The 19,521-nt window shown below is 41.1% G+C and overlaps 1 protein-coding gene across 2 annotated transcripts in view; it reads right to left on the bottom strand.

The window, feature by feature from the left end:
• The window catches only part of PIP4K2C (phosphatidylinositol-5-phosphate 4-kinase type 2 gamma), a 396,981-nt gene that overhangs the window by 54,666 nt on the left and 322,794 nt on the right, over window positions 1-19,521 (bottom strand). For both annotated transcript variants that reach the window (XM_053708193.1, XM_053708194.1), the window contains 2 exons: window positions 16,408-16,521; window positions 3,718-3,967 (listed from right to left, as the gene is read on the bottom strand). In XM_053708193.1, coding sequence (XP_053564168.1) covers window positions 3,718-3,967; window positions 16,408-16,521 — 364 coding nt within the window. The remainder of the gene's footprint in view (window positions 1-3,717; window positions 3,968-16,407; window positions 16,522-19,521) is intronic.

The following is a 19,521-nucleotide window of genomic DNA, read 5'->3' as shown; positions in this document are numbered from 1 at the left end:
AGGGTCTTTTTAAAGGTTTTAAAGTTATAAACCTAAGGATTAGAATTACTGTTTTAAATATTTGAAGTATTTAATGAATGAGTGTTATGAATGAGGTGTGTTGATTTGTGATTATACTTTTATCTCTGTTTTTATTATTATTTTATATTTACCAATTTTTAGGTACAAAGATTGCAGAAACCATTAATAAAACTATTTTGAAATTCACCTTTTAGCGAATCCTTTCAAGCAAAACTAGTGAAAAAAGAAAAAATTATTATTTCCTATTTTATTATATCAATTTTTTTTTATACATTCCCATAGCTTAAAGCGCCATCTACAAATTCCATTTTGATAATTTATTCCAATCTGAGGAAGGTTCCCAATTGGAAACAGATTCCTTGGAGGAAGGATTAGGTTTCTGTTCCTTATTTTGTCGAAAGGAACGAAAACGGTTAGAAGCTTTAGATTTACCCTTAGGTCTTTTATCCTGAGGCAAAAAAAACTCCCTTCCCCCCAGTGACAGTTGAAATAATCGAATCCAACTGAGAACCAAATAACTTATTACCTTGGAAAGAAAGAGATAGCAGTCTGGACTTAGAAGTCATGTCAGCATTCCAAGATTTAAGCCACAAAGTTCTTCTAGCTAAAATAGCTAAAGACATAGATTTAACATCAATTTTGATGATATCAAAAATGGCATCACAAATAAAATGATTAGCATGTTGAAGCAAGCGAACAATGCTAGATAAATCAGAATCCAATTCTTGTTGCGCTAAATTTTCCAACCAAAACGTTGATGCAGCTGCAACATCAGCCAAAAATTCCAGGCCTGAGAAGATGACCTGAATATAAATAGGCTTTCCTTAGATAAGATTCAAGTTTCCTATCTAAAGAATCTTTAAAGTAAGTACTATCTTCCATAGGAATAGTAGTACGTTTAACAAGAGTAGAGATAACCCCATCAACTTTGGGGATCTTTTCTCAAAACTCCAATGTAACTGCTGGCAAAGGATACAATTTTTTAAAACCTTGAAGAAGGAATAAAAGTACCAGGCCTATTCCATTCTTTAGAAATAGCATCAGGAACTGGAAAAACCTCTGGAGTAACCAAAGGAGGTTTATAAACAGAATTTAAATGTTTACTAGTTTTAATATCAAGAGGACTAGTTTCCTCAATATCCAATGTAATCAACACTTCTTTTAACAAAGAACGAAGATACTCCATTTTAAATAAATAAGTAGATTTGTCAGTGTCAATATCTGAGGAAGGATCTTCTGAATCAGATATATCTTCATCAGAGGAGGATAATTCAGTATGTTGTTGGTCATTTGAAATTTCATCAACTTTATGAGAAGTTTTAAAAGAATTTTTATGTTTATTAGAAGGTGGGATGGCAGACAAAGCCTTATGTATAGAATCAGCAATAAATTCTTTTAATTTCACAGGTATTTCTTGTACATTAGATGTTGAAGGAACAGCAACAGGCAATGTAGTATTACTGATGGACACATTATCTGCATGCAAAAGTTTATCATGACAACTATTACAAACCACAGCTGGAGATATAATCTCCACAAGTTTACAACAAATGCACTTAGCTTTGGTAGAACTGTTATCAGGGAGCAGGGTTCCAACAGAGATTTCTGAGACAGTATCAGATTGAGACATCTTGCAAAATGTAAGAGAAAAAACATATAAAGCAAAATTATCAATTTCCTTATATGACAGTTTCAGGAATGGGAAAAAAATGCAAACAGCATAGCCCTCTGACATAGAAAAAAGGAAAGAGGCATATAGGAATGGGGTTTTAAATAATGACATTATTTGGCGCCAAGTATGACGCACAACGTAACTGAAATTTTTTTGTCGCTAACAACATCCGGAAATGACACATGTCATTAACGACACAACCTTGTGCAAGGAACGCGGCGTCAATTAAGACGCTGGAAATGACGGATTTGCATCATCGGACGTACTTCCGGGCCAAAAAATTCTCGCGCCAAGAATGACGCAATAAACTTTGACATTTTGCGCCCTTGTGGGCCTAATTTTGCCTGCAAAATTAAAAGAAAAAAAGTCAATTTGAAAAAAGACTAAACCCCAGGTAAGAAAAATATTACCTAAATATGTTTTTCCCCAAATATGAAACTGACAGTCTGCAAAAGGAAATACATAAACCTGACTCATGGCAAATATAAGTACAATACATATATTTAGAACTTTATATTAATGCATAAAGTGCCAAACCATAGCTGAGGGTGTCTTAAGTAATAAAAACATACTTACGGAAAGACACCCATCCACATATAGCAGATAGCTAAACCAGTACTGAAACAGTTAGTAGTAGAGGTAATGGAATATGAGAGTATATCGCCGATCTGAAAAGGGAAGTAGGAGATGAATCTCTACGACCAATAACAGAGAACCTATGAAATAGATCTCCCGAGAGGAAAACCATTGCATTCAATAGGTGATACTCCCTTTACATCCCTCTGACATTCACTGTACTCTGAGAGGAACCAGGCTTCAAAATGCTGAGAAGCGCATATCAACGTAGAAATCTTAGCACAAACTTACTTCACCACCTCCATAGGAGGCAAAGTTTGTAAAACTGAATTGTGGGTGTGGTGAGGGGTGTATTTATAGGCATTTTGAGGTTTGGGAAACTTTGCCCCTCCTGGTAGGATTGTATATCCCATACGTCACTAGCTCATGGACTCTTGCCAATTACATGAAAGAAATTGGTGTACTAATAGCCTGTGGGATATGTGAGTGCAGGAAATGGCTGTTCTTACCTTAGAAGCACCAACTCTACTGTGCGCACTGGCTGCAGAAAAGACTGATTCAGATAGAGAGCCTATCCAGTGCTGTGTACGTCACAGTAGAGGATCTATGAATAAAGTATATCAACGATCCAACAGGAGGAGGCTAAGGGACCAATCACTGCGACACCTGTGGCAGGCTTGTGATTAAATACTCACTGGGTATAATTGTGCCCAATACTCCAATCTTCCCACTCTCAGTAGCAGCTCTCTGAGGGCAAAATGGGGCTCAAATCGGTTTGAGGAGGCAAAGAAAAGACTAGAATATCAGAGAGGTGGGAGGGATTAAGTGCTCTTAGAGCTATGGGAATATTTGCCTCCTCCTAGGGGCCAGCAGTTGAATCCCTTTAGTAATGGCTTGTGGGCTCACCGTCTTATGAAAGAAATGGAGATTTTCATTTTGTTGGCAGATGTCTCTCAAATACTTATGGAATGCCTAGCTATTGCATGAAGACACAGGGCTTTAAACCAACCAGATTCCAAATATGGTATTGCAAAAGTATGTGACATCACAGGCATTAAAGAAAGTTTGCCAAAGAATACTTTGTTGCACTGCTAGAAGGAAGGACAGGGCAATGAAAACAAATCATTTTTCAAATGAGGGAGCACATTAATATGTAATGTTAACGGTATCCAAAAAAATACAATTTAACTAAATTTGTTTCCTATTTATATTTCTAGAGGAGAGAAGATAAACCATTCCAAGCCCTTTTGACCCCCCACCCTACATACAAAAAAGAAAGAAAAAAAAAAAAGTTGATACCTGTAGTTCCTATTTGATATATCAAATTGAATGTAATTCTTTAAACTCTTGGCACTACGGAATACTACACTTCTACGGTTTACATAAAAAAAAAAAAAAAAACTTTTAAAAGCAAGCATCTCTTTTTTAAAAAGCATATCCCAACTCACTGTCAGAACTTTTGACTGCATATACGTCTATATAGGGTTCAAATTCTCCGGGGCCCAGTGGTTTATGGGAGTTTAGGTATCCAGCTATTCCTTCTGGGGATGTTCCATATGATCCAACTGCAGTGTGGGCAGCCCCCTCATTTTCAGTATCCTCCTCTTCTACTTCCTCCTCTTCCTCTTGCTCAGCACGACTAACATCATGGATTCCAAGCAATAAACTATAATCCATAATTTTCAATTGCACTAGAAACTAGAAGCAGAAAGTTCAGTTAGTTTCAGTAGGAAGAATAATTTAATATTTATTTAAGATATTCATTCAGTTTGTTCACTATGCTCTCCTCTGGCATATCCTGTTATCTCTGTCTATATGGTACCTATCAAGATTGAACTAATACTCACCAACCTGTTTGTTAACCCTTTAGTTTAACACATTCCTTCTTTATTCTAAATCATGACCACCACCTTAATTTTAGTATTAGCAAGTCAAAATATGTATTAATCAGACGAATTTGTGGACATTTGTGATAAGCTGCTGAACTTTAAAAGGATTAAGTGACATGCAGCATGTCAGCTGACCACTAGAATAACTACAGTCTCTTAGCAGCATACAGGCACGTGTATGCAGGAGACTGATAAAAAAAAGCAATTTATGCTTACCAGAAAAATTTCTTTCCTTTCTGGCAGGGAGAGTCCACAACTTCATTCCTTACTGTTGGGAATACAACACCTGGCCATCAGGAGGAGGCAGACACACCTCAGCCAAAGGCTTAAATATCCTTCCCACTTCCCATATCCCCCAGTCATTCTGCCGTAACAAGGATAAGTAGGAGAAACCTCACGGTATAAAGATGCCAGAAGAAACAATATAAAAAAGGGAGACACCCATCAAAACAAATTACGGGCGAGTCATGGATTCTCTCTGCCAGGAAGGAAAGGAATTTATCTGGTAAGCATAAATTATGTTTTCCTTCCATAAGGCAGGGAGAGTCCACGACTTTATTCCTTACTGTTGGGAACACTATAACCAAGCTCCAGAGGACACTGAATGAATAACGGGAGGGAACAGAAAAAAAGACGGAACCTATTCTGAGGGCACCACAGCCTGCAAAACTTTTCTCCCGAAAGCTGCTTCACCCGAAGCAAACACATCAAACTTGTAAAATTTAGAAAAAGTGTGTAAGGAGGACCAGGTAGCCGCCTTACAAATCTGATCCATTGAGGATTTGTTCTTAAAAGCCCAAGAGGAAGCCACTGCTCTAGTGGAATGAGCCGTTATCCTCTCAGGAGGCTGTCATCCCACTGTTTCATAAGCTAAGCGGATGACACTCCTCAACTAGAAGGATAGGGAAGTCGTAGTAGCTTTCTGCCACTTACGCTTCCCCATATAGATGACAAAGAGGAAGATTGTCTGAATTCCTTAGTAGCCTGAAGATAGAACTTCAAGGCACGAACCACATCAAGATTGTGAAGCAAACGTTCCTTCGCTGAAGAAGGATTAGGACACAAGGAAGGAACAACAATTTCTTGATTAATGTTACGATTCAACACCACCTTAGGGAGGAACCCTAGTTTAGTGCGCAAAACCGACCTTAACAGCATAAAAAGACAGATAAGGGGAATCACATCGCAAAGCAGAATTCTCAGAAACTGCACGCAGAGGCAATAGCCAACAAAAAAAAGAACCTTCCAAGATAATTTTAATGTCAACCGTATGCATAGGCTCAAACGGTGCCTGCTGCAAAACACTAAGAACAGAAGATTGAGGCTCCAAGGCGGAGCCCCAGATCTAAACACGGGTCTTATCCTAGCCAGAGCCTTAAAGGACTGCACAACTGGAAGCTCAGCCAATCTTTTGTGCAGTAAAACCGACAGGGCCAATATCGGTCCCTTCAGGGAACTAGCAGATAGGCCCTTCTCCAGTCCATCCTGGAGAAAAGCTATAATTCTGGCAACCTTAACCTTATGCCAGGAAAAGCCAAGCTCTTCACACCAGTACAAGTAAGTTCTCCACACTTTATGGTAGATAACACAAGTAACTAGCTTACAAGCTTGAACCAGAGTGTTGATAACACTCTCAGAGAACCCTCTTTTGGCTAAGACTAAGCGTTCAATCTTCACCCAGTCAGCCTCAGAGAATCTAGATTTTGATGAACGAAGGGACCCTGTATAAGCAGATCTCTGCGACAAGGTACCTTCCACTGAGGAGATGAGGATATCCCCAACAGATCCGCAAACCACGTCCTTCGTGGCCACTATGGAGCAATCAGAATCACAGATGCTCGCTTCTGCTTGATGCGAGCCACCACACGAGTGAGAAGCGGTAATGGAGGAAAATATATACAAGACTGAACCTCCATGGTACTGATAGGGCATCTATCAATTCTGCCTGAGGATCCCTCTACCTCGACCCGTACCTAGGTAGCTTGGTATTGAGGCGGGATGCCATGAGATCTCTCTCTGGCATCCCCCACTCGCTGCATATCGCTGCAAACACCTTGGAAAGAGGAGACCATTCCCCTGGGTGAAAGGATTGCCTGCTGAGGAAGTCCGCTTCCCAGTTGTCCACACCCGGAATGTGGATTGCTGACAGCGTACATTTGTGAGTCTCTGCCCACTCTAGTATCTGAGATACTTCTCTCATCACTAAGGAACTTCTCGTTCCCCCCTGATGGTTGATATAGGCAACCAAGGTTATATTGTCTGATTGGAATCTGATAAACCGTGACGAACCCAGGAGGGGACAAGACTTTAAGTCATTTAAAATTGCCTGGAGTTCCAAAATATTGATCGGCAGGGAGGACTCCTCCTGAGTGCACAGACCTTGTTCCTTCTTGGCACCCTAAACGGCTCCCCAGCCGGAAAGGCTTGTGTCCGTAGTCACAATCTCCCAGGATGGTCTCAAAAAGCACGTGGCTTGGGACAGATGATCTGGGCAGAGCAACCAGGAGAGTGAGTCTCTCAACAGGCTGTCCAGCACAATCTGTTAAGACAGATCTGAATGGACGCCATTCCATTGTCTCTGCATGCATAGTTGTAAGGGTCTGAGATGGAATCTGGCAAAAGGAATGATGTCCATGCAGGACACCATGAGTCCGATTACCTCCATACACTGAGCTACTGAGGGTCTCAAGGAGGCCTGGAGGGTAAGACATGCAGAAGTTAGCTTGCTTCAGGTCTATTGTGGTCATAAACTGTCCTTCCTGAACGAGAGGAAGGATTGACCATATTGTCTCCATCTTGAAAGAGGGAACACTTAGAAAATTGTTTAGGCAATTTAGGTCCAGAATTGGACGAAAAGTTCCCTCCTTTGGAAACAAGAAAAGGTTTGAATAAAACCCCAAACCTCTTTTTGCTGTAGGTACCAGGACAATTACTCCTAGATAGGAGAAATCCTGTATGTAACCTAGGAAGGCAGCCCTCTTTTCTGGTCTTGACGAAAGACTGGAGAGTAGGAATCTGCCCCTGGGCGGATGAGACTTGAATCCTATCCTGTATCCTTGAGATACAACCTCCAGGACCCAAGGATCCTGTACATCCTGGAACCAAGTGTCTGAAAAAAAAAAAAAAAAAAAGAGATTGACTGCCCTCTACTCGATCCGATCCCAGATCGGGGGCCACCCATTCATGCAGATTTGTTCTCGGCGGGCTTCTTAGTCTGTTTGGACATATTCCAGGAGTGAGCCGGCTGCTCGGACTTGGAAGAGGACTGTTGTCGTTGCGACTTGTCAGCATAAAAGGAATGAAAATTAGACAGTTGCCGTCCCTTAGGCATATTGTTATCCTGCTGTAGGAAGGCACCTTTCCCTCTGGTAACCGTAGAGATAATGGAGTCCAGCCCTGGACCAAATAAAATCTTCCCCTTGAAGGGAAGAGAAAGGAGTCTGGATTTAGAAGTCATATCTGCAGAACAAGACTTCAACCAGAGAGCCCGGCGGGCTAGAACTGCAAAGCCAGCAGCCTTTGCATTTATGCAAATAATCTGCATATTCGTGTCATAGATGAAGGAGTTCGCCATTCTCAGTGCCTTAATTCTCTCCTGAATATCCTCGAGGGGAGTCTCCACCTCAATGACCTCCAACAGAGTGTTGCACCAGTAGGTAGCTGCTCCAGCAACAGCAGCTACAGCTACCACTGGTTGGAATAAAAACCCTTTATGTTGAAACATCTTAATCAGTAAAGTTTCCATTTTATTATCCATAGGCTCTCAAAAAGAAGAACTATCCTCCAGAGGGATAGTAGTATGCTTAGCCAGCGTGGAGACAGCGCCATCCACCTTCGGTCAGGAACCGGGAATAAATGTTTAAAAAGTAGACGAGGGGGAAAAAAAAGTTCCTACTCCTTCCCATTCGTTACTAATAATGTTCACAATCTTAACTGGCACAGAAAAAGTCAGAGGGAACTTCCTATCTTCGTAAACCCTGTCTAATTTAGGGATCTTAGGCTCCTTAGGGAGTGTAGCCCCTGGAACCTCTAGAGTAGACAGAACTGCTTTTAATAAAAAATAGAGCTCAATTTTAAATCTTAAAGGAGGGTTCCTCCGCTGAAGGAGGTTTAGTAACTGTCTCCGACTCAGAAAGTTCCCCCTCTGAAGCTACAGAGGTTAACTCATCCTCGGATAGCTGGAATATAGTAGCTAAATCCGACAAATATTTAGATGACTCTAGGACAGGAGAACTATGTTTAACCTTTCTCTTGCATTTGTTATATCAGGGCCACAGACACCGCCGATTGTAACTGCGTGCTAAAGTCTGCCGGAAAAAAGCCCCCACCAGATGGAGGATTATTTGAGCTGCGGGGAACTGCATGTGGAGCGGGTAATGTAGAAAGGGTAGTAATTTCTCGGAACCCAGATTTCTGAGAAGTAGACGGCTCAGAAGGGCTAATAGCATTATGAGTATTAGCAGGCTTGTCTCCCTTCTTAGGCTTTAGAACAGTGCTTAGGCAAATTGAACAAAACTGAGCAGGCAGGCAAACCAGAACCTCCTCACAATATAAACAGGAATTATTCATCAGTAAAGAAGGAGCGGAACCTTCTAATGTAGTATCAAAGGTCCTCCATAGCTTTGTATATATCCACAGAAGGACAACAAAAAGAAACGCTTTTATTTAAAAAACGGCACCTTAATACTCCCAATGGCTGGGGCACTCACCACCTCCTAGACCCAGACAGTTAACAGTGAAAATGCTTTCCTCAGGAGTGATGTCTGCAGCAGGATCTTAGGAAATGAAAGAATTCGCACCCGGTACGTAAGACAGGACTTCCCCTGCTATGAAAAAGGGCCCAAGCTATTATGAGCTGCGCAACACTTCAAAAATGAAAGTGAAACCGGTTTGTTCCAAGCCAAAAAACACAGTCTATGAGCCTAAAAAAAACTCACATTAAGCAGATATAAATCCCCAAACTGTTCAAATATTCTCCCTAAAGGAGATATTAACCCCCAGGATCTATGCAGTGGAACAGGCACAGCCTTAAGTGTGACAGTCTTGCAGCAGCGCTTAACATGGACTTGAGTGTGTAGCAGCAAGCAGTGAGACTCATCAACACTGATTGCTCAGGAGCTGTTAGCAACAGTCTGGATGGGTTCGCAAAAAAACTATCCCTGCATCTCCAGACTGGTGGTCATTGAAAAAGGAAATTTATGCTTACCTGATAAATGTATTTCTTTTACAATATGACGAGTCCATGGATTTCATCCTTACTTATAGGATATCGCCTCCTGGTCAGCAGGAGGAGGCAAAGAGCTCCATAGCAGAGCTGCATAAATAGCTCCTCCCTACCCCCAACCCAGTCATTCGAGCGAAGTTAGGTAGAAAAAGTAAAAGCCAAGGTGCAGAGGTGACTGAAGTTTAACAAAAGAAAAACCTGTCTTAGAAAACAACAGGGTGGGCCGTGGACTCGTATCGTAAAAGAAATACATTTATCAAGTAAGCATAAATTTCCTTTTCTTTTACAAGATATGACGAGTCCACGGATTTCATCCTTACTTATGGGATACAATACCAAAGCTATAGGCCACGGATGAAAGGGAGGGACAAGACAGGAACCTAAATGGAAGGCACCACTGCTTGAAGAACCTTTCTCCCAAAAACAGCCTCAGATGAGGCAAAAGTATAAAATTTGGAAAATTTGGAAAAAGTGTGAAGAGACGACCAAGTTGCAGCCTTGCAAATTTGTTCAACAGAAGCATCATTTTTAAATGCCCATGAGGAAGCCACAGTCCTAGTAGAATGAGCCGTAATTTGTTCTGGAGGGTGCTATCCAACAGCCTCATATGCAACACGGATGATACTCTTCAACCAAAAAGAAAGAGGTAGCCGTAGCTTTCTGACCCCTACGTTTCCAAGCAAAAACAACAAATAATTAAGATGTTTGATGAAAAATCCTTAGTTGCCTGCAAGTAGAACTTCAAGGCAGTGACTGCGTCCAAATTATGTAACAGACGCTCCTTCTTAGAAGAAGGGTTAGGACACAAGGAAGGAACAACAATTTCCCGATTAATATTCTTGTTAGAAACAACCTTAGGAAGAAAACCAGGTTTGGTACGCAACACCACCTTATCACAATGAAAAATAAGTTAAGGAGAATCACATTGTAATGCTGAAAACGCAGAAACTCTGCGAGCAGAGGAAATAGCAACCAAAAATAAAACTTTCCAAGATAAGAACTTAATATCTATGGAATGCATAGGTTCAAACGGAACCCTTGAAGAACTTTAAGAACTAAATCCAAACTCCAAGGAGGAGCAATTGGTCTAAATACCGGCCTGATCCTAGTCAGAGCCTGACAAAAGGATTGAACATCCGGAATATCTGCCAGATGTTTGTTTAACAAAATAGATAAAGCATAAATCTGTCCCTTTAAGGAACTTGCTGATAACCCCTTCTCCAATCCTTCTTGGAGAAAGGATAAAATCCTAGGAATCCTAATCTTACTCCATGAATAACCCTTGGATTCGCACCAATAAAGATATTTACGCCATATCTTATGGTAAATTCTTCTAGTAACAGGCTTACGTGCCTGAATCAAAGTATCGATGACCGAATCAGAGAACCCTCGCTTAGATAAAATCAAGCGTTCAATCTACAAGCAGTCAGCTGCAGAGAAATTAGATTCGGATGATGGAAGGGTCCCTGAATGAGAAGGTCCTGCCTCAATGGAAGCTTCCACGGTGGCAGAGATGACATGTCCACCAGGTCGGCATACCAAGTCCTGAAAGGCCACGCAGGAGCATTGAGAATCACTGAAGCCCTCTCCTGTTTGATCCGAGCAATCACCCGTGGGAGGAGAGCAAACGTTGGAAACACATAGGCTAAGTTGAACGACCAAGGCACTGCCAAGGCATCTATCAGTTCGGCCTGAGGATCCCTGGACATGGATCCATATCTCGGGAGCTTGGCATTCTGACGAGATGCCATAAGATCCAGCTCCGGCCTGCCCCATCTGAGAATCAGGGTGGCAAAGACCTCTGGATTGAGTTCCCATTCCCCCGGATGAAACGTCTGTCTGCTCAAAAAATCCGCTTCCCAGTTGTCCACTCCTGGGATGTAGATTGCTGACATATAACAAGAGTGAGCCTCGGCCCACCAAATTATTTTGGATAATCCAAATTTAGATGATCCAGCGACAACCACTAAAGAAGAGTCTCTTGTCTCCGGTTCCAGATCTATCTGAGGAGACAAATCTGCATAATCTCCATTCCACTGTCTGAGCATGCTCAGTTGAAGAGGTCTGAGATGAAAACGAGCAAACGGAATTATGTCCATTGCCGCCACCATCAATCCAATTACCTCCATGCACTGAGCCACTGACAGCCGAGGATTGGACTGAAGGGCTCGGCAAGTGGTCAGAATCTTTAACTTTCTGACATCCGTCAAGAAGATTTTCATGGACATAGAGTCTATTAGAGTTCCCAGGAAAGGAACCCTTGCCTGTGGAGTTAGTGAACTCTTTTCTAGATTCACTTTCCACCCGTGAGTCCTTAGAAAAGACAGAACCAAGTCGGTATGAGAATTTGTCAGTTGATAAGACTATGCCTGAATAAGAATATCATCCAGATAAGGCGCCACTGCAATGCCCCGTGGTCTGAGAACCGCCAGCAGAGACCCTAGAACCTTCGTGAAGATCCTGGGTGCCGTGGCCACTCCGAAAGGAAGAGCCACGAACTGAAAATGTTTGTCCAGGAAGGCAAACCTTTGGAATTGGTGATCTCTGTGGATAGGAATATGAAGATATGCATCCTTTAAGTCCACGGTAGTCATATATTGACCCTCCTTGATCAATGGAAGAATTGTCCGAATAGTCTCCCATCTTGAAGGATGGAACTCTGAGAAACTTGTTTAGACTCTTGAGATCTAAAATAGGTCGGAACATTTTGGGAACCACAAAAAGGTTTGAGTAAAACCCCTGCCCCTGTTCCTGTTTTGGAACGGGACAAATTACTCCCATAGTGGAGAGGTCTTTTACACAACGTAAGAACGCCTCTCTTTTTGTCTGGTCTACAGACAATCATGAAAGAAGAAACCTTCCCCTTGGGAAAGAATTTTTGAACTCCATCTGATACCCTTGAGACACGATTTCTAATGTCCAGGGAGAGAAAGTTTGCCCCCTACTAGATCCGGTCCCGGATCGGGGGCCGCCCCTTCATGACGTCTTGGGAGCAGCAGCGGGCTTCTTTGGTTGTTTGATCTTGTTCCAAGCCTGGTTGGGTCTCCAGGTGAGTTTGGCTTGAGGATAATTCCCTTCCTGTTTACCGGAAGATGAAGAGGGGACTCCCTTTAAATTACGAAAGGATCGAAAATTACTTTGTCGCCCCCTTTGCTTAGATGTCTTATCTTGAGGGAGGAGGTGACCCTTACCTCCCGTAATGTCACAAATAGGGTCTTTCCATTGAAAGGAATAGCCAAAAGTTTGGATTTAGAGGACACATTCGCAGACCAAAATTTCAACTATAAGGCCCTGCGTGCTAAAATGGAAAATCCTGCATTTTTAGCCGCCAATTTGGCGATCTGAAAGGCGGCATCCGTGACAAAAGAATTAGCCAGCTTAAGGGCCTTAATTCTATCCATTATCTCCTGTAAAGAAGTCTCAGTTTTAAGAGACTCTTCTAAGGCTTCAAACCAAAAGGCAGCCGCAGTCGTGACTGGTACAATGCAGGCCGTCGGTTGTAATAGAAACCCTTGATGAACAAATAGCTTTTTTAGAAGACCCTCCAACTTTTTAGCCATAGGGTCTTTGAAAGCACAACTGGCCTCAATAGGTCTTTGAAAGCACAACTGGCCTCTGCGTGCTAAAATGGAAAATCCTGCATTTTTAGCCGCCAATTTGGCGATCTGAAAGGCGGCATCCGTGACAAAAGAATTAGCCAGCTTAAGGGCCTTAATTCTATCCATTATCTCCTGTAAAGAAGTCTCAGTTTTAAGAGACTCTTCTAAGGTTTCAAACCAAAAGGCAGCCGCAGTCGTGACTGGTACAATGCAGGCCGTCGGTTGTAATAGAAACCCTTGATGAACAAATAGCTTTTTTAGAAGACCCTCCAACTTTTTAGCCATAGGGTCTTTGAAAGCACAACTGGCCTCAATAGGGATAGTCGTACGCTTAGCCAGGGTAGAAATAGCTCCCTCCAGCTTAGGGACCTTCTGCCAAGTCAGCTATAGGGTACATCTTAAAAATAGGGGAAGGAGAGAAAGGGATACTCGGTCTTTCCCATTCCCATAAAACAATTTCCGAAATTCTCTTAGGAACCGGAAAAACATCAGAGTAAGAAGGAATTTCTAAGTATTTGTCCATCTTACACAATTTCTCTGGTGGTACCACAATAGAATCACAGTCATCCAGAGTCATCAAAACCTCCCGCAGCAACAAGCAGAGGTGTTCCAGTTTAAATCTGAAGGACGTTACGTCCGAATCTGTCTGAGGCAATGCACTACCTGAGTCAGACAGTTCCCCCTCAGAAAGGGTCCCCCTGCTCCACAAATCAGATCCCTGGGAAGGTACATCGGAAATAGCCATCAAAGCATCAGAAGTCGCAGGGACCACATGGGTTTCTGCCCTGCTGCGTTTGCCTTGCAACACTGGCAACTTAGACAAAACCTCTGTGAGAGTGGATGACATAACTGCAGCCATATCCTGCAAAGTAAAAGAAGCAGACAACGTTTAAGAACATGGCGTCGATTGTGTGGGCATTAAAGGCTGTGACGCTTGGGGAGAAGATTGCGGCATACCCTGAATCTCATTGGTCTGAGAACATTCTTTAGACATATCTTTATTAAAGAATATTTTCTCTTTACATTGTAAGGCTCTCTCAATACAAGTGTCATAAAGTGTAACAGAGGGTTCCACAATAGCATCCAAACACATGGGACATGTACTGTGTTCAATGTCCTCCATATTGACAGATTTCAAAGGCAAGCGTGGTCAAGTCACTGATAAATAAAAAATCAGTGTAACAAAAAATATTGTACTGTGTCTTTAAAACGTTTTTACATTAGTCCCAAAAATGGCTAAAACAAATTAATATCAATTAAGAGCGGACAGATGTATACCCCGCACTCCCTATGTAGGCCCTGCTTACACACCAGTCTCTGAAAAAACACAGTCACCTCTCCGCAGCAGCTCCTGTCTCCGTGACCATCGTTACCCTCCAACAGTGAGCCTAGGACCGCTTGGAAATTATCGTGACAAGCGGACCTAGGGGCTGCACTAGTACACTGCTTCCAAGTACTCGTATCACCGGAACTTAACTGAAGCGTAACTGCGCAAGCTAAGCGCGTGAAATCAAGTCCCGCCCATCGTGGGCGTAAACAAGCATCAAACCAGGGAAAAAGGAAATGTCAATCAAACGCCATGTAATTCACAGCTACACAGTATATCTCCCCAGCGTCAGCCAACCACAAATAAAATTATCCTCACTTAACCTCACTCCTATCACTAACACAGGCAAAGAGAATGACTGGGTTGGGGGGAAGGGAGGAGCTATTTATGCAGCTCTGCTGTGGAGCTCTTTCCCTCCTCCTGCTGACCAGGAGGCGATATCCCATAAGTAAGGATGAAATCCGTGGACTCGTCATATCTTGTAAAAGAAAAGTACAGTATTACTTATATCAAACATGTTTGACCATGTCTTGTGATGTGTATATCATTTTCTGATGCCTAATAGATACCTTGCTTTTATCCGATGTGAGAGGGATAGGGTAAGTAGTAGGGATATTAAAACCTTTGGCTGGGGTGTCTTTGCCTCCGCCTGGTGGCCAGGTGTTGTATTTCCCAACAGTAAGGAATAAAGTCGTGGACTCTCCCTGCCTTATGGAAGGAAAAAGGTTAAATACGCTTTTTGAAATTTGGTCTCATTTTAAGGTTAAAGCTTTGCATTGTACCAGATTCCTGTGTCTTTAAAAAGTTGAGCAGCCAACCTTTTATGCATTCTGTCCTGAAAGTAGGACATTTGCTGTTAAGAACTGAATAGTACCAGGATAGATTTCCTTCGAGGAGTCTGTTTTTATGGTTCTTACCGATTTAAAGTATTTAATTTAAACATTTTAGAAAGGAACTCCATTTTTTAGCACTGCAGTAACAAGAAAGGAAAGAAAGAGAAAAGGAAAAGAACGGAAGAAAGAATAAGGCAGTAGCCAAAAAAAGTTATATTCCAAGAAAATTTTTCTCAGGGTGCAAAGATCAAGGTTAAAATTAGCCAAAGACTATGGAAACATCTGGTTTCTTTAATATCACTGAGATTTAAATTTACGCTGAATTACAAGAATGTGTCTGGAGAAATCATTGCAAATATTGGTCATGGTATAAAGTGTAATGGCTTTGCAGTTTTGTGTTTGCCATTATCCCCAGTTTATCTGTTTAATAGCATAGCATGCATTTTTTTGATTACGCGTTATTCTACAGAAGCCATTCTCAGTTGGGAACCACTCTCTCTCTATTGCAGTTCCAGTCTTCAATACATTTACTCAACAAAATTCAACTGTTTTACAGCAAAAGGTATTAGCTCCATTACAAATATAAGCTTAAATCTCCAGTGTTCCACAATTTGTATACATTATATAGTACAAAACCCCAAACACAGGTGTTTAAATGATAGAAAACATGATTCAGAGTGGTACTTAAAAAAATATTATAGTTCTTTATTAAAGGGACAGTAAACCTTAAAAATAATGTTATATAATTCTGCACATAGTGCAGAATTATATAACATTATTTAGGTGCTATAGCCATAAAAGCATTTTTTCCTTTTATATTTTGCTAAAATACGGCGCTTTTACAGACCCGCTCTCTGCTGAGCGGGTCTGTAATAGTCAGCGCATCGGGCCAGCTGTATAGTCACAGCCCGGCCCGACTGCGCCATAGCACTAAGTGCAGCTCGCTCCTGTCACAGGAGCGAGCTGCACTTAGTCTTATGGCGCGGTTGGGCTGGGCTGTGACTATACAGCTGGCCCGATGCGCTGACTAAAAATAACAGACCAGCTCAGCAGAGAGCGGGTCTGTAAAAGCGCCGTATTTTAGCAAAATATAAAAGGAAAAAATGCTTTTATGGCTATAGCACCTAAATAATGTTGTATAATTCTGCACTATGTGCAGAATTATATAACATTTTTAAGGTTTACTGTCCCTTTAACAGACAACATCAGCTTCTACAGAGGCCACTAAATCGCATAAAAACCAAAAACAGTGACACCATAACTTACCTCCACATCGCGCTTTAACTTGTCCATAAAGGCTTTCTTTTGCTCCTCATCCACATACACTTTCTGGCTCTTGTTTAAAAAATCCATATCTTTAAACGTGGGAAGTTCTTTAACCTTTATGTGATACAAAAGAGTTTTAAATACTTTGCTCTACACCATACATGGGAGAACATTTAACTGCTCCCTTTCATTATAGAAGGGATTTAAATGGACAGTAAAATCAAAATGAGAAACTATCGCAATTTAAATAGTCCAACATTTTAAACAACTTAACAATTTACTTCTGTTACCTAATCTGCTTTGTTATCCTCTGTTGAAAAGTATACCTAGGTAGGCTCAGGAATAGCAATGCACTACTATGAGTGATTGGCGATTCATATATATGTTTTTGTCAATGGCTTACCAAAAGCGTTCAGCCAACCCCTCAGTAGTGCATTGCTGATCCTTCAAAGGATACCAAGAGAATCAAGCAAACTTGATTCTCTTGGTATCCTTTAAAGGATCAGCAAGAAGCAAATTACAAAGTTATTTAAAATTGTATTCTGTATCTGAATCCTAAATATTTTTTTTTAGGTCCCTTTAAAGATAATGTATTCTCAAATTCTTGTAGTTTTAATTGTTATTAAATAAAGACTCAGTGCCAATCAAATATAGTAAAATTTTAATGTCTTTAAAGTAAAAGGATATGAAAAAACAATTTTCTTTCATTAATTCGATAGAGTTGAAAAAATAAATACAATTACAATGTTCGTCTATTATAATTTGACTTTGTTCTCAAGGTATCCTTTGTTGAAAAGCAGGTAGGCAGGCATTGGAGTATGCGAGCACTATATGGCAACAGTTTGGAAAAAAACAGAATTTATGCTTACCTGATAAATTACTTTCTCTTGCGGTGTATCCAGTCCACAGATTCATCCTTACTTGTGGGATATTCTCCTTCCCTACAGGAAGTGGCAAAGAGAGCACACAGCAGAGCTGTCCATATAGCTCCCCCCCCCCTAGCTCCACCCCCCAGTCATTCGACCAAAGGTTAAGAAGCCAAAGGAGAAACCATAGGGTGCAGTGGTAACTGCAGTTTAAACAAAAACATTTTTTTTTTTTTTTATACCTGACTTAATTGCCAGGGCGGGCCGTGGACTGGATACACCGCAAGAGAAAGTAATTTATCAGGTAAGCATAAAACATAATTTATGTAAGAACTTACCTGATAAATTCATTTCTTTCATATTAGCAAGAGTCCATGAGCTAGTGACGTATGGGATATACATTCCTACCAGGAGGGGCAAAGTTTCCCAAACCTCAAAATGCCTATAAATACACCCCTCACCACACCCACAATTCAGTTTAACGAATAGCCAAGAAGTGGGGTGATAAGAAAAAAAGTGCGAAAGCATATAAAATAAGGAATTGGAATAATTGTGCTTTATACAAAATCATAACCACCACAAAAAAAGGGCGGGCCTCATGGACTCTTGCTAATATGAAAGAAATGAATTTATCAGGTAAGTTCTTACATAAATTATGTTTTCTTTCATTTAATTAGCAAGAGTCCATGAGCTAGTGACGTATGGGATAATGATTACCCAAGATGTGGATCTTTCCACACAAGAGTCACTAGAGAGGGAGGGATAAAATAAAGACAGCCAATTCCTGCTGAAAATAATCCACACCCAAAATAAAGTTTAATGAAAAACATAAGCAGAAGATTCAAACTGAAACCGCTGCCTGAAGTACTTTTCTACCAAAAACTGCTTCAGAAGAAGAAAATACATCAAAATGGTAGAATTTAGTAAAAGTATGCAAAGAGGACCAAGTTGCTGCTTTGCAAATCTGATCAACCGAAGCTTCATTCCTAAACGCCCAGGAAATAGAAACTGACCTAGTAGAATGAGCTGTAATCCTCTGAGGCGGAGTTTTACCCGACTCAACATAGGCAAGATGAATTAAAGATTTCAACCAAGATGCCAGAGAAATGGCAGAAGCTTTCTGGCCTTTTCTAGAACCGGAAAAGATAACAAATAGACTAGAAATCTTTCGGAAAGATTTAGTAGCTTCAACATAATATTTCAAAGCTCTAACAACATCCAAAGAATGCAACGATTTCTCCTTAGAATTCTTAGGATTAGGACATAATGAAGGAACCACAATTTCTCTACTAATGTTGTTGGAATTCACAACTTTAGGTAAAAATTCAAAAGAAGTTCGCAACACAGCCTTATCCTGATGAAAAATCAGAAAAGGAGACTCACAAGAAAGAGCTGATAATTCAGAAAATCTTCTGGCAGAAGAGATGGCCAAAAGGAACAAAACTTTCCAAGAAAGTAATTTAATGTCCAATGAATGCATAGGTTCAAACGGAGGAGCTTGAAGAGCCCCCAGAACCAAATTCAAACTCCAAGGAGGAGAAATTGACTTAATGACAGGTTTTATACGAACCAAAGCTTGTACAAAACAATGAATATCAGGAAGAATAGCAATCTTCCTGTGAAAAAGAACAGAAAGAGCAGAGATTTGTCCTTTCAAGGAACTTGCGGACAAACCCTTATCTAAACCATCCTGAAGAAACTGTAAAATTCTCGGTATTCTAAAAGAATGCCAAGAAAAATGATGAGAAAGACACCAAGAAATATAAGTCTTCCAGACTCTATAATATATCTCTCTAGATACAGATTTACGAGCCTGTAACATAGTATTAATCACAGAGTCAGAGAAACCTCTTTGACCAAGAATCAAGCGTTCAATCTCCATACCTTTAAATTTAAGGATTTCAGATCCTGATGGAAAAAAGGACCTTGAGACAGAAGGTCTGGTCTTAACGGAAGAGTCCACGGCTGGCAAGAGGCCATCCGGACAAGATCCGCATACCAAAACCTGTGAGGCCATGCCGGAGCTACCAGCAGAACAAACGAGCATTCCTTCAGAATCTTGGAGATTACTCTTGGAAGAAGAACTAGAGGCGGAAAGATATAGGCAGGATGATACTTCCAAGGAAGTGATAATGCATCCACTGCCTCCGCCTGAGGATCCCGGGATCTGGACAGATACCTGGGAAGTTTCTTGTTTAGATGAGACGCCATCAGATCTATTTCTGGAAGTTCCCACATTTGAACAATC

This window comes from Bombina bombina, chromosome 3 (assembly GCF_027579735.1).
Source record: "Bombina bombina isolate aBomBom1 chromosome 3, aBomBom1.pri, whole genome shotgun sequence".
In the NCBI taxonomy this organism is placed as follows: domain Eukaryota; kingdom Metazoa; phylum Chordata; class Amphibia; order Anura; family Bombinatoridae; genus Bombina; species Bombina bombina.
Note: the sequence above shows the minus strand (reverse complement) of the source record. Positions and strands in the feature narration are given on the sequence as shown.